General features: G+C 35.5%; 1 protein-coding gene across 2 annotated transcripts in view; it reads left to right on the forward strand.

The window, feature by feature from the left end:
* LOC117417848 (glutaredoxin 3-like) overlaps positions 1-3,254 on the forward strand; it is an 11,911-nt gene extending 8,657 nt beyond the window's left edge. For both annotated transcript variants that reach the window (XM_058985229.1, XM_058985230.1), the window contains exons 9-12: positions 1,010-1,062; positions 1,686-1,725; positions 2,195-2,287; positions 2,951-3,254. In XM_058985229.1, the coding sequence (XP_058841212.1) occupies positions 1,010-1,062; positions 1,686-1,725; positions 2,195-2,287; positions 2,951-3,001 (237 nt within the window). In that variant the 3' untranslated portion in view covers positions 3,002-3,254. The remainder of the gene's footprint in view (positions 1-1,009; positions 1,063-1,685; positions 1,726-2,194; positions 2,288-2,950) is intronic.
* The last annotated feature ends 13,315 nt before the right edge of the window (positions 3,255-16,569 follow it).

The following is a 16,569-nucleotide window of genomic DNA, read 5'->3' on the forward strand; positions in this document are numbered from 1 at the left end:
AAACATTTTTTTTTTAATCAAAGTTAGGATTAGTTTATTTTTAGTGTTACTGAATGGTTTTATATGCAGTTTTATTTAAAGCGAGTTTTACTGTTTAAATTGAAGACCTGTGAAAAGTAACAGAAATGCATTGCATTTTTTTATGATTTAGAACTGTGATAAAAGGCCATACATGACTAATTAAAACACCTGACAACACAATCAAGAAGGTACTGATCTGAAGTGATGAATCTGCAACATGCTTAAAATTATTCTGTTCAAATTGCATTTTCTAAATCTGCCTATGTGGGGGAAATGCTGTATTTTGCAAAATAATTTAGCTGAGGTAGAAAAACAGGAGCAGCTATTCAAAATAAACAAACATGTCAGTGATATTCACTATCATCACTGCTCTAAATACTAAATTAAAGCTATCAGAAACATGAAAAAGTAAATCAACATGACCTACATCCAGTGTATCTACAAATGTAAGCTTGACATAGAAACAGAGGGTAATCTCAATAACTTGCTGAAGAATGTTCAAACCAAGTTCCATCTTAATTGAATTAGTGCTTATCTTGTGACAAATACAAGTGTGCATCCCCAGTGGGGTTTAATACATTAAACTAATACAGTAACAGATATAACATTTATCTTCTCACATGCCAGTAGGCACAAGCACAGAATTATTCATTGTTGGTTATAAACTACAAATGTCCTGTTGCACATTGTACAGTCCATTGGTGTGACATTGTTTGCATCCAAAATAGAAAGCATTTGATTTTCCCTCATGCTTTAATCACTTCTTGCCGTTGAACACATTTAAGTACAGAGTTTGATATTTATTTTTCTTTGACTGGAAAAAAACATCAATTTGTTGCTTATAATTAGGTACCTGTAGGAGAGAACTCCATAGAGGTTAGCTACACAACCTTTACTTTCCTGTCCTTTGCATTCAGACGTTCTGTATGCTCTCGTCTTTTATATTTTTGTGTGGTTTTGTTCATACTTTGCTTGTTTGTTTATTCAGATGGCTAAATGTGGATTCAGTCGGCAGATATTAGAAATGCTGAACAGCACTGGGTATGTTTTTATCTTTATTTTTATTACCTGACATCATCATAGCAAAAAAATACCACACAATGTCCCTAGATAATACCCCATTAGAAATAGATGTATTTCAATGGAATGTACATATACAATAGTATGTTCTATATTCATTTGTCATTGCAGGCGATATCCCTATTCCATTGTATTTTTAGGAAGGCATTTTCCCCCATTTGTGTTTGGTGATAGATAAACATATGCCTCGTTTCCCAACCTCACAAATTCTTGCTGTGCGTCAAACATCACTGGGGGATTGTGGGATTGTATTGTGATTTTAGAACAAAGCAATCCACGTGTTTCATCAAGGCCGTAAACAAAGAGTTTAACACCTGCTGGCTACGTGGTGACGCACTTCCTTTGTAGCTACATGGAGTATGAGATACAGACCTGGCGAGAGAGCTGCACTCAGCCACTTGGGCCTTGCTATCTAACACATCTTTGCTTAATGAAAGTTTTAATGTATATCAGTTTCTGTTTTTAGAACTATGTATTTATTTGTCCTATGTCGTGTTGGCTTTAAAAATCTATGCCACCACCTCCTATCATTGAGTATGGCCAAGCCCACTAATTCATTTAGGTTTGATTATCTCTTTTTTCAGTGTTGAATATGATACTTTTGACATACTGCAAGATGAGGAAGTAAGTTATGATTTGATATTTTAAATAAATATATTTTATTATACTGTACTTCTAAAGGTAGCTACAAAAACGGATCTTTTGTTTTTGCAATTTTCTGATTGTCTTTTCTGGGTAAACATTGTATTTTATTTTTAAATAAAGGTTACTGATCTGGATTCAGAGTGAAAATATTTCACTGCAATAAGCAGGGAAATGAGTGGGGTTTTTTTACATTTAAGAATAGTAATAAAACACATCACAATGTTATGCTTTAAAGGTAGGAAAAGAAGAATAATGCTGCACAGCCATCATTACAGATACTGTAATTCCACTGTTTAGTGTATGAAAAGCTTGGATGAAAAAAAAAAAGACGACAGAGAAATCTCAAACAGTTTAGCAATGTGCGGCTGATCTGCATTCCTGCATTGTGGATAGTGTTTTTTAGTTCATGTAATGTTTCAGAACATTAATGCTGTCACATTCTTAACAGGTTAGACAAGGTCTGAAAACATTTTCCAACTGGCCAACATACCCTCAGCTTTATGTGAAAGGTGAACTCATTGGAGGACATGACATAGTGAAGGTATTTTATCAATCCTTTTACAACTGAAAAGCATGGATGGGTTTGTTAAAATATTCTATATTATACATAGTAACAGTTGTTCATGTCTCTCATTGTACAAGACAGCCATTTGGACAGACAAGATGATCCAAAGTATAAATACATCTGCGCTATTTATTTTTCATACAGAAAGCTTAAAACGTACGTGTGAATGAAGTGTTGTTCTTTGGCACAATTTTTTTTTTTTTTTTTCCTGTGACCCAATTCCTATTATGAAATCTGCAATACCTTCTGTTCCCCAACAGATGGCTGTAAAGTGGTGCCCCATTAAACCCAATGAGAGTCATTCTACCAGCCAGTCTTTCTGAGCAATCTTGCTCTAATCAGGGTCACACTTTTGGGGTTTCTGAAAATCCAGCTCACTTTCACCTTCAACTAAGACGTTCAAATGTCCTTTAACAGTCCCTCAGAATTACGGGTATGGCTGCATAAAAAATAAAAAAAAAAACACTGCGTAGGAATGGCCCTCTATGATCTATGTAAATGAAGGCACAAAAAGTGCAGCAGGTTTAATATGATTTAGTCAAGGGGTTGCAATCATTGAAAGTGGTGGTGGCTCAGGAAGTTAATGTTTCAAGTACAGCTGTATACTAAACATTCCTTTTTGTCTTTCTTTTTTTGCAGGAACTTAAAGAAAGCGGTGATCTAGAGGCAGTTTTGAAAGGAGAAAACTGATCGTCAGTGACATCACAGAATGTACTGCAGGGAGATTCTAGAATTTACTCCATAGTCGATATCATTGAAGTCGGGTTGGACAAGAGACATTTAATTGTGTGTCCCATTTTCTTTTTCAAATTCATTTCTGAATATGTGTTGCATTTTAATCTCAAGATTAGTGCTAATCGTGATCTGTGAAACCAGCCCATTTAAGATGGATTTTTTTTTTTTTTTTAACCATAACCACAATAAAAGTATGTGGTTTTCCGTTTGAGTGTTCATTATTTGCCATAATTGAAGTTAAAGGATAATTAAATAAGGAAAATTCAGTTATTCTCAATAACAGTACGTGTATACACCCCAGTCATAAACAGTATTTACCTTCCTGATAGTTGTGTGGGGGTGGAAATGAAACAGCTGTTTTTGAAGAGTGTTAAAGGTACTCATAATTTTATCTAAATATAAATAATAATAATAATAATAATAATAATAAAAAAAAAAATGTGATGGAGTCTGCAGTAAACACACCACAGAAGTCTGGAGGGGTGACTGGCACTATGCCTATAGCGGTGTTGTGCAATTAGCCGTTAACAAATACCTATTCATGCTGCAGTAAGCACACCTGTGGCTCTGCCCGGTAATTACAGAACTCGAGTAACAGATGCAAGGGCAAAGCCACATTGTCTGTAAGGAATTCAATTATTTTTAATGGTATAAAACTAGCATAAAACTACATGGTTGCAGCTAGAAGCAGGTTCTGAGCAATCTTTTGCTAGTTTCATTCCTGAAAATATATATTAAATGTTACTTCTTCCTCTAGAGTTAATATTTTTTAACAAAACATAGTACTTAAACAGATAAAGATATAGACAGGCACTTATTTAAGTTGGCAAGAGATCTAACGTCTATTGTTCAGATCTGTAGTGAAAGCTAGGAAGTTGTTCTTCGGATTCTGACACATGACCACAAGATGGTGTCATTTTCCCATATTCCTAAAATGCAATGGCTTTCATGAGGCATGTGCTATTTCATACACAGTGCTCTTTGGTAATTCTAGATACTGACATTTGGCTTGGTGGTAGATACGATTTTATACTTTTTATAGTCAAGCCATGTTTCAAAACATTGAAAGGTTTGCCATTGAATTTATTATGTTTTATTTAGTATTTCTACATTTAGCACAATTATGTGTTTCATAGTTATGGATGATGATGATTCTTTTTTTTTTTTAGACAAAACTTGAATCAACTGCTGCTACATATTAAAGTGTTAGAGAACTATAAGACTTAACCAAAAGCTGAAATAGATCAGCTTTTCTGATGTAATGATGCTGCTAACAAATATGGGAAATTTTACTTTCAATTTGTATTTTTTGAACACTGTATGCATGTGCAAAAAGCATGCTCATTTGTATGCTTGTGTTCACCTGACGCAGTACTAGTAGTATGCCAGATTTATAATGGATTTCCTAATTACCCTTTATCAAACATGATTATGGTCGCCAGGTGATAGTACTTTGGTGTCTGAATGATACAAACAGGAGATTCAGCAATTGCAAACGCAGACCTTCGCTGAATAGCTTTGGAATTTAAAGTTAGATACACAGCCACCCACACATGCATATTAAGAGATCTCAAAGGTAAGACTTCTTTCATCTATATAAAACCAGCTAAATTGGGGAGACCTGAACACATCTAGATCAATTCGAAATCTGCTACTAACTCAATTCTGAACAAAATCCTAATAGATCCAAGAGGAAACTGCTGCTTTTATAGAAGCTCTTATTTTATGTAGACACTAGTATGCTTTTATAATTTAGGATGGATGCTCCATACAATCCTAACTTTTTACAGAATGATCACTGACTTGTATAATATTCTCCCTGTGTGAATAATAAATATTAAAAGATAATAAATCCACTGAAGTAAACCTGTCACTCAAACTTTCTTTAGAAAATGTTTATTTCTGAACATCATCCTTTGATGTACTTGTTTGAATAAAAAAAGATTTATTTACATAGTGCCCAGCAATGTGACAGTCAGAAAAAAACATTGCATGTTTTCTGTCAAGATAGTTTAGTAATGAGGTTGTGAATTAACATTGGGCTCAATCCTCATGTTTATTAATGACTGGTTTAAAAAAAAAAAAAAAAATGCAAGTGAGAGGTTTTTATCATTTATTTTTATTTTACTGTATTCAAATTTTTATACAGGTACATCTCTCTATATCAAGTTGTACTGTCAGTGTCAGACTCGGAACCCGGTGTTTGCTGATTGTGGGTTTCATTAAAACTGCTTCTTGGATGAAGTGTGATTTAATATTCCTCTTGCCAAGAAACAACAAAAAAAGTGTGGCATCGGCTGCATCTGGAGTGAAAGACCTAGAAATAAGCAGATGTGTAATCTCTAAAGCTTTTCCTTCAATAGTTTTCTCAAGGAAGGTCATCATGCAGTATGTACAAGTGTTTTATGGGGGGTGGGAGGTATTATTGACTGGTTTCATTTTTTTTTTTTTATATGATAGTTCGCAATTGGATTTGACCTGTATAATAATGTCAGTACAGGAGTGAACAGGTACTGTTTAAGCTGAAGGGCTATGATACAACTGTAAATACAGAAATGCCTCCATATATATAATTTACAAAAACAATGTTTTTAATTAGCCTTGATGTGTAAAATTATGTTTGCTAGGCATTTTTATCTGGACAAACACACACCCAGCATTCAGGGGATCGTGCCCGTTCCCATGCTGGCTCCCACATTGGGCCAGGTTTCAATGCAGTGCTATACAAAAGAGATGTTGACAACCATCAAATGTTTATTTTCCATAAAGATCATAAATATCAATAAAAATAATTCAAACACATTTTAATGTTTTCAGTAATCCACATCTGAGGAGTTCAAGCTACAAAATCAAACCATGTATTTGATTTGAGAGAAAAATCATATTCAATGATACTGACTGGGTGACTTACTATTGAAGTCCAGCCTCCTGTTTGAGTGGAAACTGGTGTTTCTTTTCCAGTGTTAAAGGTTTATGTGATTTGTTCCACTGTGGAATGCCTGTTGCCAGTCACAAAGTGTTGCACACATTTGCAGAATCAATCTATCACGACCCACTTTCAACCTTGTTGTGCTTTGTGGAACTGTATTGCTGAATAGTTGCACACTAACTCTTGCGGTTTCTATTGGTCTGATCATGTGACCACATTAATGTGCATACATTGTAGACTACTTTTTTTTTTTTTTGAAGTTTTGTTGCTTCAGCGGTTCCAAGAAAAAGCCAGGGCCCCAAATTTGAAGCTAGTACAGACAGGCAAATTCTCAGGCACTTGCACAAACACTGCACTTGGTTTAAGTGCCCTGAATATTTATTTAAGCTATTTATTTAAGCTATTAGTAGAGGCAGCAGTGTGGAGTAGTGGTTAGGGCTCTGAACTCTTGACCAGAGGGGGCACTGCTGCTGTACCCTTGAGCAAGGTACTTTACCGAGATTGCTCCAGTAAAAAAGCCCAACTGTATAAATGGGTAATTGTATGTAAAAATAATGTGATATCTTGTAATAATTGTAAGTCACCCTGGATAAGGGTGTCTGCTAAGAAATAAATAAATAAAAATAGTTTATCTTTACACATACCTTAAGGACAATTCTAGTTGCAATAGAAACAATTTTTTAAAGGGTTCTAAAATACCTGTTTCTGCCACCTCTCTTGCTAATGAAGGAATAGAGTAAGGCTTGCATTTCATTGTAGTTACCAAAGCATACAGGTATGTCCCTAATTGGTTAAATAACTCATTAAGGGAGTTGTTTAAAACAGAAGCAGTGTAATTACATGCAGTCACAATGTATATAAATGCAGTTTAGCTGTGATATAATTACATGCAATATATTATCACAACAATAAAGTTATAACTGCTGGTACACTGATTTGATTTGGTCAGAGCTGTATCCATCAAACTGACTTTTAAACTCATTAAAAGAAAGATAGTAATAAGTAAGCAACCATGTACCATTCTGTGTTGTCTGATGTTCTTGAAATCACAAGAGAACTTCCCAGCTAGTGGGCCGTATGAGGATTTTATTACTGATACAATTCACATCCCTGGATTATTCAATTGTGTTATTCTTTGCATGCATAGTACTTGAGAATAACACTGAATGTCCACCAGAGTGCACCCTTCACCACTGCATACAGGCTAGCAACTTACGCTCCAATTTGAAAACATGGTGTCAGCATTAGAGCAATTCTGGTATGTTGTAGTAAGAATAGAAGACATGACATGTTTTGTTTTGCATTTACCTTTAAATAAAGTCTTTGCATTAGTGCACTGTTGGTATGTTGCTCATGGCTCTCAATAAATGAATCAATAACAACAACAAAAAAGAAAATATGAACTATTATTCTGGACAATTCAGGCTAGCCTATTTGTGCTATATATACAGTTTTAACCGAAAAGCATGGAGACAGGCAAAATATGAAATTACATTGTGTTAAGAATCTGGTAAGAATTGGGCAGGTAGAGTAAGCAGGCTGAAGCCCTTTTTAATCTCTGCTGTACTTTGGGTCAGTGGAAAGGGGCATTGACATGGTTCTTGACCTCATTAGAAAAAAAACACATGATGTGTTGAGGCAGGGGCCCACCAGCCATGTTATTGATAATGAACTTGAGTGATATATCTGGTGCAGGTACTGTAACCCTCAGACAAAACACAGCAATATCTGTTTCAGACTTTACAAGATGAATGACCTTCACCCTTCAAGCATATAGTCCACACCCAGGTATGTCCAAGCTGTCATAGCTTGACAGGGTTTCCCTGGCTGCTGATTTGTGGACACGACCTATAGGATTTGCTTAATGATTTTAACTGTGTTTAATTCCCAGCGTTTTTCCAGAGCAGTTCCATAAATATTTCTGTTTGCATAAAATAACTACATTCCTGCAACCCCCACTAGATTGTTATTATCTCAGATTTTTCATAATTTGAGTATCAAAGGGTAAATGTAACTTTTTTTATGTTTGATAAGGGGTTCTGATTCCATTTCAGTGCTTCGTTGAAATTATTTATTTTAACATACATTTCACAATGAAGTATAGTATAGTACTGCGCTCAGTGTATTAAATCATTAAAACAAATTGGACAGGATTCTCCAATCATTTTACTCCCAATTAAACCGTAAAATGAATACACTAGACACTAGACTTTGAACCCCTAAATTAATGTCTGAGCTTTTTTTTTCTGGTTTGGTAACTTCATTTTTCATTGCTGAAAAATCATGCTTTTTGTAATTTGGAGTTAAAAGCTTTGAAAACCCATCCCTTTGCATTTAAATTCATTAACATCTGTATGGATCAATTAAATAAGCTATACTACCCCATACTCATTGCAAATGTTCCCGACACAATGTGTACAGACCTCCCTCTGTCCTGACTATCTTTTCTTTGCACAGATAGGTGGATTGCCAACAGAACATGTCATTAAAACCTGACGACGTCCCACAACCTGTACTTCTAGTTTAAGCCTCTAAGATTTAGTTTTCTATTTCATTAAGTGGATAAAAGATGCCTTGTTGCCTTTTCATAGCATTTTTTAAATTTCTTTGGAATTATTATTATTTATTTCTTAGCAGACGCCCTTATATCCAGGGCGACTTACAATTGTTACAAGATATCACATTATACATTATACAGATATCACATTATTTTTACATACAATTACCCATTTATACAGTTGGATTTTTACTGGAACAATCTAGGTAAAGTACCTTGCTCAAGGGTACAACAGCAGTGTCCCCCACTGGGGATTGAACCCACAACCCTCCGGTCAAGAGTCCAGAGCCCTAACCACTACTCCACACTGCTGCCCTGGTAATTGATCTTAAGAAAATGTCTTTAATACCTCTTGAACATATTCACTGATGGAATCCTACCATATAGTGTAATCAGCGATAACAACTCAGGGAATGTAAATCCTGGCCCTGTAGAATAAACTAAATATCACAACCTGGGTAAAATAAACATTATAATACAAATGCATTAGTATTCTACAAGAATGCTTCACTTGTGGAAGTTTACTAATGCATACTGTATGGATAGGATACATGGTAATAATACAGTACATATTTCTGGAGTGAGCTGCAGGACAACCATTACATTTTAGAGGCACTCAAAACACCTTTTATCTGCCAGCAGTTTATAAAAACACAGGACAAAAGGTATTTCTGTTACATGCTGGTGAATACATGCTGTTAGACTGTCACAGGTCTGTCTGCCATTATACTATAGTTGCTGTGTTTCTTCATGCAGAAAGATGGTTTACCTGTCACAGGCATCGAAATCACTGAAACTACATTGAAAGGCTATACTTGTGTGGCGAACCTCAGTTCCCGCAGGCAGGAGCTTCTCACAAGCGGAGGTCTGATGAGAACCCTGGACCTCCCGCTTTGAAGCATAGCGCCGATACCACTGAACAAAAGAGCCGGGCTCATTATGTCACAATAATAATAAAAAAAAATGTTTTCTCTATGTGTATTTCGTTTTTCTCTTCTAATTATGTTAGGGAATATTTTCCTGGGTGGAAGGTTACCCGGTGAAATATCATCAGAAGTTCAAGGTAAATATAGGTTTTAAAGTTGTTTTTTTTAAAAGAGGAAATAAATAAATAAATAAATAGTTTTCTAATAGCGATAGAGCCCTCTTGGTGCGTGCTCTACCATGTGGTAGATGACCTTGACTTTCATTAGTGCCCTTGCCTTCGGCTCGGGACGCATAACTCCAATCGCGGTCATCTACCATAATAATATAGGAAAGCTAATATGATGTTAAAATTGACCTTTTTACTTCCTACTTGTTATTATTAAATTACAGGTTCCTTTTAAGAGCCTATTATGCTCAATCATTCATTTTTTGAGAGCTGGAGTTAGTCCAAATAATATCTATCTGACACCGAGTTGTTTGCGAACACTTAAGATCCCTTCTTTTCATGTATCCTCTTCTGGAAATGCAGTAATGAGTGTTATTGGTGTCTAACCCGGTTTAGAAATGACCCCGACTGTTCCTTGGTAATTCGTTCCTGGACATTACTAAAGGTATGATATAGAACCAGCTAAAATAAGTTAGAATGTTGTTTACAAACCTCCATCCATAATTTGGTCAATATGTAACAATTTTAATTCAGCTGTACCAGTTTATGTCAGTGTAAGGATCAATTTTGTTAAATCAATTTTTAATTAGGATTATTATAAGGCCTTAACACAGATGAGAGGGCTACAGTGATCTAACATATTCTGCAAGATTATGACCAAGTTTAATTAGGTGCACTGAGACTTGTGCCAGGTTTGTCTCTTTGTGTTATGTCATATTTAAGTTGCTGAATTCCCTGCTCAGTTGGGAACAGGTCTCTTTACCAGACTAATTTTCTTTAAAAAATGAATTTAATTATGATTATAAATATTAATATATATTAGGATACCGTAGTAATACATAATAAAATGTGTCATGAGAAAAACGTAACTTCTGAATCTTAGACCTGAAACAGTGACATTCTGTTAATTACTCCCTCATTATAACAGTATGTAGGGAACCAAGAACGTTGTACAAATTTATTTTTATTTTTATTAAACAAACAGCGTTTAAGCAGGTAAAGTGGTAAAGTAATTGTTGGCATTGTACAGTGTTGTAATAAACTCATTTTTAATAATAATAATAATAATAATAATAATAATAATACACAATAAATTTTGTTTTGGGGAGTATTGGGGAGGCTTTAGAGACTTTAGCGCCTGGGAAATAGTTGACAAACCCTATTGACTTTCATTGTTAAAAAAAAAAAAAGTTGTACATTTTACTCTGCATCTTAAAATTATACATGTGTAGCGTGCCTGGGGGTAGGGGTCAGGGTTGGCGGGTGACGCAATCTAAAACATGAAGACATAAGCCCGATAAATGCTCCTGGAAAAGAACCTGGCTCTTTGTACAGTGGTATTGGCGCCATGCGTCAAAGCGGGAGGTCCCGGGTTCGCATCAGACCTCCGCTTGTGAGAAGCTCCTGCCTGCGGGAACTGAGGTTCGTCACACAAGTATAGCCTTTCAATGTAGTTTCAGTGATTTCGATGCCTGTGACAGGTAAACCATCTTTCTGCATGAAGAAACACAGCAACTATAGTTTAATGGCAGACAGACCTGTGACAGTCTAACAACATGTATTCACCAGCATGTAACAGAAATACCTTTTGTCCTGTGTTTTTTTATAAACTGCTGGCAGATAAAAGGTGTTTTGATTACCTCTAAAATGTAATGGTTGTCCTGCAGCTCACTCCAGAAATATCATAGGCATCATATTTGTTATTGATGTACTGAATTATTACCATGTTTCCTATCCATACAGTATGCATTAGTAAACTTCCACAAGTGAAGCATTCTTGTAGAATACTAATGCATTTGTATTATGATGGATTCATATTTTGACTGAAGGCTTATATTCAAAGCAAGCTATTAAGGTATATTTTTTACATATTGCATTTTGATGAATGGTAATGTATCCAGTTCATACTTTGAGGACATTATTAGTGATTTATTAAAGCCAAGCTCTGAAGAAGCTACAATTCCTACCAGCCAACACCAGGCTACTGCATCTTATCTTGAGGTGAATAAAACTATTACATGCCTGGCTTAACCTACTATTGGAATAACTCCCACCAGATGGCTTTCAGGGCAGAGGGCATCAAGTAGTTAATTGCTTCATTTGGCTCATCTTTGGCTGGGTGATTGTGTAGATGTGTGAACCTATAAAAAATGCCATATTACTGAGTCAAAGAGATAGATCAGAATACATATAGAAAACCTACACTTTCAAAGATTTCATTTTAAGTGAAATGGATTCTTAAAAAATAATCTTGAAATATATTCTATATTTGAAATGCCAAGCCTAAAAAGAGACTTTTCCTTTTTCTTCCAATGGCGTTATATTGTTTTTCTAGGGTCATCATCAACCTCTGGCTATTGTTGACAACATGTGAAGAGACCCTGAGTATGATGTCTTTATGCTCACCAAAATAGGTAAAAGGTAAAATTGAAGTGACAATTCAAAAGATTCACTTGATGTGTGATCACAATGCCCACATATTTGTTGAGTTATCAAAATTCTTTACTGAACAGATTATTGCTGTTTAACTGTATCCTAAACTCAAAACTTGCATTCCTCACTTATAATCAAGGACACCATGTTTATGATAGCCATCCAATTGGCCCTGGTCTATCCAGGACATCAGTTTGATTGGATGGAACTTCATTATACAGATTATTTGTTAAACTGTTAAACTTATTTACCTGCTAACCAAGCAATGATGCTTGAAGAGGCAGACATTTTGATGTCCCGGGAGAGTTCACTTTCAAAACTAGATCAATTTGCGGAGTATCTGCAAGTTCTGCTGAGATAAAGGTATAGTTAAAAGCACAGTTTAGTCTCTGATACATCAAAAACACAGACGATGTTGGTGAGAATTAAACAATCCAATTTGGTGAATGGTGATTTTTGGCCTCTATAGTGTTCTTGGAGCCTCTATTTCTCTTATTGAGTAAGTCATTTACCTTCATGTCCATCATGGAATTCAGACCGTTTTGGACACAACTTTAATTGGACACTTCACCTAACCTTCTGACCTCAAACCCGGCTCACAATGTGGAATTATCTTTGTACACATGTACATACACCTAGAAATGTGTTTTTAAAAAGGACTGTCCTGTTCAGGGTCTCTCGTCCATCTTGGGAATGGTCACAGGAGAGTGAGTCTCAGCTGCTAATTGGATGACCCGGAGACTATTTAAGATGCAGATTTAAATGTTACAGCTAACTTGATATCTGCAATTGTTTAAGAGCTGAAAACAAGTAAAAAGGTCTTATTAACTAAATTATTAGTTCAATTAAGGGTTCAGTTAAATAATTGAGAGCTCATTTGGAATGAAAACTAGAAGCCCTAAACTAAGTCAGAAGGTAAATGCCAAGCATCCCCTAAGGAAAAAACAACACCTTTCAAGAGACATTGCATAAAGGGGATAATTCTCTTTAAATCAAGATGGAAATAAGAAATTGAACTGTGAAACATCAACTGTTTATTGGTACTTTTATATTAATGTTCTGTTCTGGAACAAAGCATATTCCAAGTCTAAAATGATGTCGCCAATTACTTTAAGACACTACAGGTTTGAGAATAAAAAAGTTAAGTGATGTTCATTAATAATTTAAACCAGAGACAAACTGCAACACTATCAATTAAAACTGACCCATCTAAACTCTGACAGAAAATAAATAGAGTCAACAAAAATAAAAGCAGTCTGGGAAATGATACCGTTGATGCTGCCGTTGTGGGGATTGAGTGAAAGCACAGACCTACTCTTGATTGCAGTGTAAATAAGCACATGGTGTGAACAGTGACATTCCACTGTGGAAACAAGCTACATTTTTCATCAGTAACGAATGGAGAGGTAAAAACAACATGAATTGTTATATGTTCAGACAAGCCTGTGCTCAGAGTCTGTGATGAGTCGACAATCTTCGCTGCAATTTCCTGGGTTTGAAAGACATAATCATCTACCTAATGGTGACAGTCTGAAACTCATGGCTTTATTTTACGCAAATAAATGTTTTTGTTTTGTTTACAATGGTGAGTAGAAAGACTAACACCACACTTTGGGACATATTTTCATATTTTTATAAATACAAATTGTTTGGTGTTTGCTATAAACGCATTCCTGATTTTTCATTACTATCCAAAAAAATCCATGCCTGTTGTCATGATTCCTCTTGATGGCCTATGGTCCATCTGCAGGGCTCAAGTACAGGATCAGTCCAAGGCCAAGGAAGATAAAGACATGTGCAGGTCCAGTGAAATACACGTAGTGGCTTTATTATAGTAACATGTTATACAGGTTATACACTACCCCTGTATCCTGTATACATACAGGTAACATCTTGTCTTGTTACTCTCTAACTCTCAACTGGTTTCAGTCCAGCAGTTGAGGGAAGCGCAAGCTTCACCCATTAGCGGGTATACAGAGCTTCATAAGAAATCTACACATATTAAAGGAATAATGGTACCAAGCAAAATACAGAAAGAATACATTTGAAAACTCTGCCAACTTCCCATTCCCACATTGTTTATTTATTTATTTATTTATTTATTTATTTAACTCAAAATCCCCATTGCTGATGACAGGTATTAATTACTATAATTTAAAAGCAAGCAAAAGAAGAGATTAAACTGTCTTTTTTTTTCAGTGTCCAGTTTGGATACTTTCAAAAGGGATCATTACTGGTCAGCTTGAACCTTTATATTCCCATCAACAATCATACATTTAAGCATGTAATACAGTATGGTTTATTTTCTTTTGACACTACAAAAATGTATAATCCAATTCTGAAAAATGTGCCAGAGAGTCAGAGAACTGTTTTATTACTTTACTGCTCACCTTCAAATTCCAAAGCAGATTTAAAGTGGAGATGAATACGGATTACTTTGGAACAAGAGTGTCACTGCTGGGTCTCACAAAATGGATTTGCAATTATAGAGAGAGGACAGTATGTTCCCAAGGTAGAAATAAAGCCAGGACTTATAGGACTGTAATTTCTTTTTAATAGTCCAGTACTGTACATATTTTAACTTACATGTGGGAAGTAATATGTTAGCCTTAATGGCATTGTGCGACTAAGAAATGTGTTGGCTTTACATAAAATGTTTTAAGAAAGACGCATGTGTGATATCACAAATTCAGAAAGCTAAGCATGCTAGAGTGGCCATTTTGGGACAGTTTGCTGAATCACAGCTCAATGATTCACTTAACTGGGTATCTCGGTCCCATCAGCTGTGAAAACACATGTACAAAAAAAGTGAATAGGAAGGAAGTATCTACTTGCTTTTGTAAAAAAAAATAAAAAATACATGGTGAAAGAGAAGAACCTGGTAGCTCTTTATATTACACGCCGTGAATAACCATGTAATTACATTGTAATAATCAAGTCACTACAGTGTAATTATATTGCAATGGCTTTGTAAATAACCTTTTGTTATCATTTATAATTACATAATACTATGGCACAGATCATTTCATTTGAAGTTGTTGGCTGGGTTCTTTAACAGCTGTCAAATGTTAAAGCTTTAATAAACTATTTGACATTACTTTCTTAACTTTATTCTTGACATAATTGACCTGCTATGTAAACACTGGTTTTAAGTTAGCATAACAATGCACTACAGTAGACAGGATAAAGAATCCCATCTTGTGTTAGTGAGGGATACAACTCAATAACAACTAAATTAAATACAAGTATATTTGCAGTACATTTTTAACTTATTAAAAAAAATATATTTCACTATAATGTATTCCATGTCATGTTCCAAATATGAAAACCACATAATAAGTAAAATAAAAAAATAAAAAAACACATGTGCTGTATTTAAGTACCTAGATCCACAAGGAGGCACTTCTTAATGACTTGTGCTGGGAGAGGTGTTAGCTGTGTAGCTATTGTTTTATATTTATTACAGTGATGTTTAAAAATCCGTATGGGAATTGTGCTGGAAAACAAACAGAAAGCTTTTCACATATTGATAGGTATACCTGCAAACAAAAACAAAAGTATAACACAAAACACACACTTGTACTTGTGTGCGCTTGCACATGTGCACAGCAATGAAGCAGAACAGTGGTGCTTGTAGCAAATGCAACTTAAATGATGTCATCATCAGTTCCTACAAACCAGTGTTATCTTTACTGGGATTTTATCATGTCTCCACCTTTTTGTTTTTCTCTGTCTATCACTTTTATGATACAAGATAACCATTTGAGAGTACAATGCAATGTGTCTTTGCAGGGTGGCAGAAGGTTGAAAGCTCTCAACACCAATCAGGAATGGGGTGGTAGGTAGGGGAATGATCAGGCTGTGGTTATACAGTTACAGAATTCATTATTCATCAATAATACAATACACTGACACGTGCTTTGGTGCTGCAGCAATACATGATCTAGTGCTTTACTCAGATCTGTTTTGATTGCTCTGACACAGGGATATCAGTTGTGGGCAGGATAAGATGCTCAATAGAAGATGCAGCACCAATCAATACTTTAGCTATTCTTAGGCTGACCATCTATCAAAACCTTCATATACCAACTAAGCTATTAGGTGACATGTCAACTTCAAATTGCCCTAAGCCTGTCAAAAGTGATTATTGCGTCATTTTTTTTTACTGACAAAATAATCCATGCAATCATTACAATGTTGCCTCTGTTGTGACAATTGAAGCTGATTGTTTTTTTGTTTTTTTTAAGAGTTTATTTTAAGAGTGACCACAGTTATTTTACCCTGTTATGTTCCTTCATTGGATATCCCATAACAATACAGTGGGCATCCCCCGCTCCCACGACCAAGTCACACACTTTATACCATAGGGCTCGACAGTAGATGTCAGTGAGCTACCAACCCCTAACCGTCCAGTCCTGTAGGTGACTGTCCATTGAGGTCCGCTGTAGTGTGGTGAGGTGACACGGTCCAACCTTGCTCTCCCCTGGCAGTATAACTCGTGCCTTGACAAG

The sequence above is a fragment of the Acipenser ruthenus genome, chromosome 13, assembly GCF_902713425.1.
Source record: "Acipenser ruthenus chromosome 13, fAciRut3.2 maternal haplotype, whole genome shotgun sequence".
NCBI classification, from domain to species: domain Eukaryota; kingdom Metazoa; phylum Chordata; class Actinopteri; order Acipenseriformes; family Acipenseridae; genus Acipenser; species Acipenser ruthenus.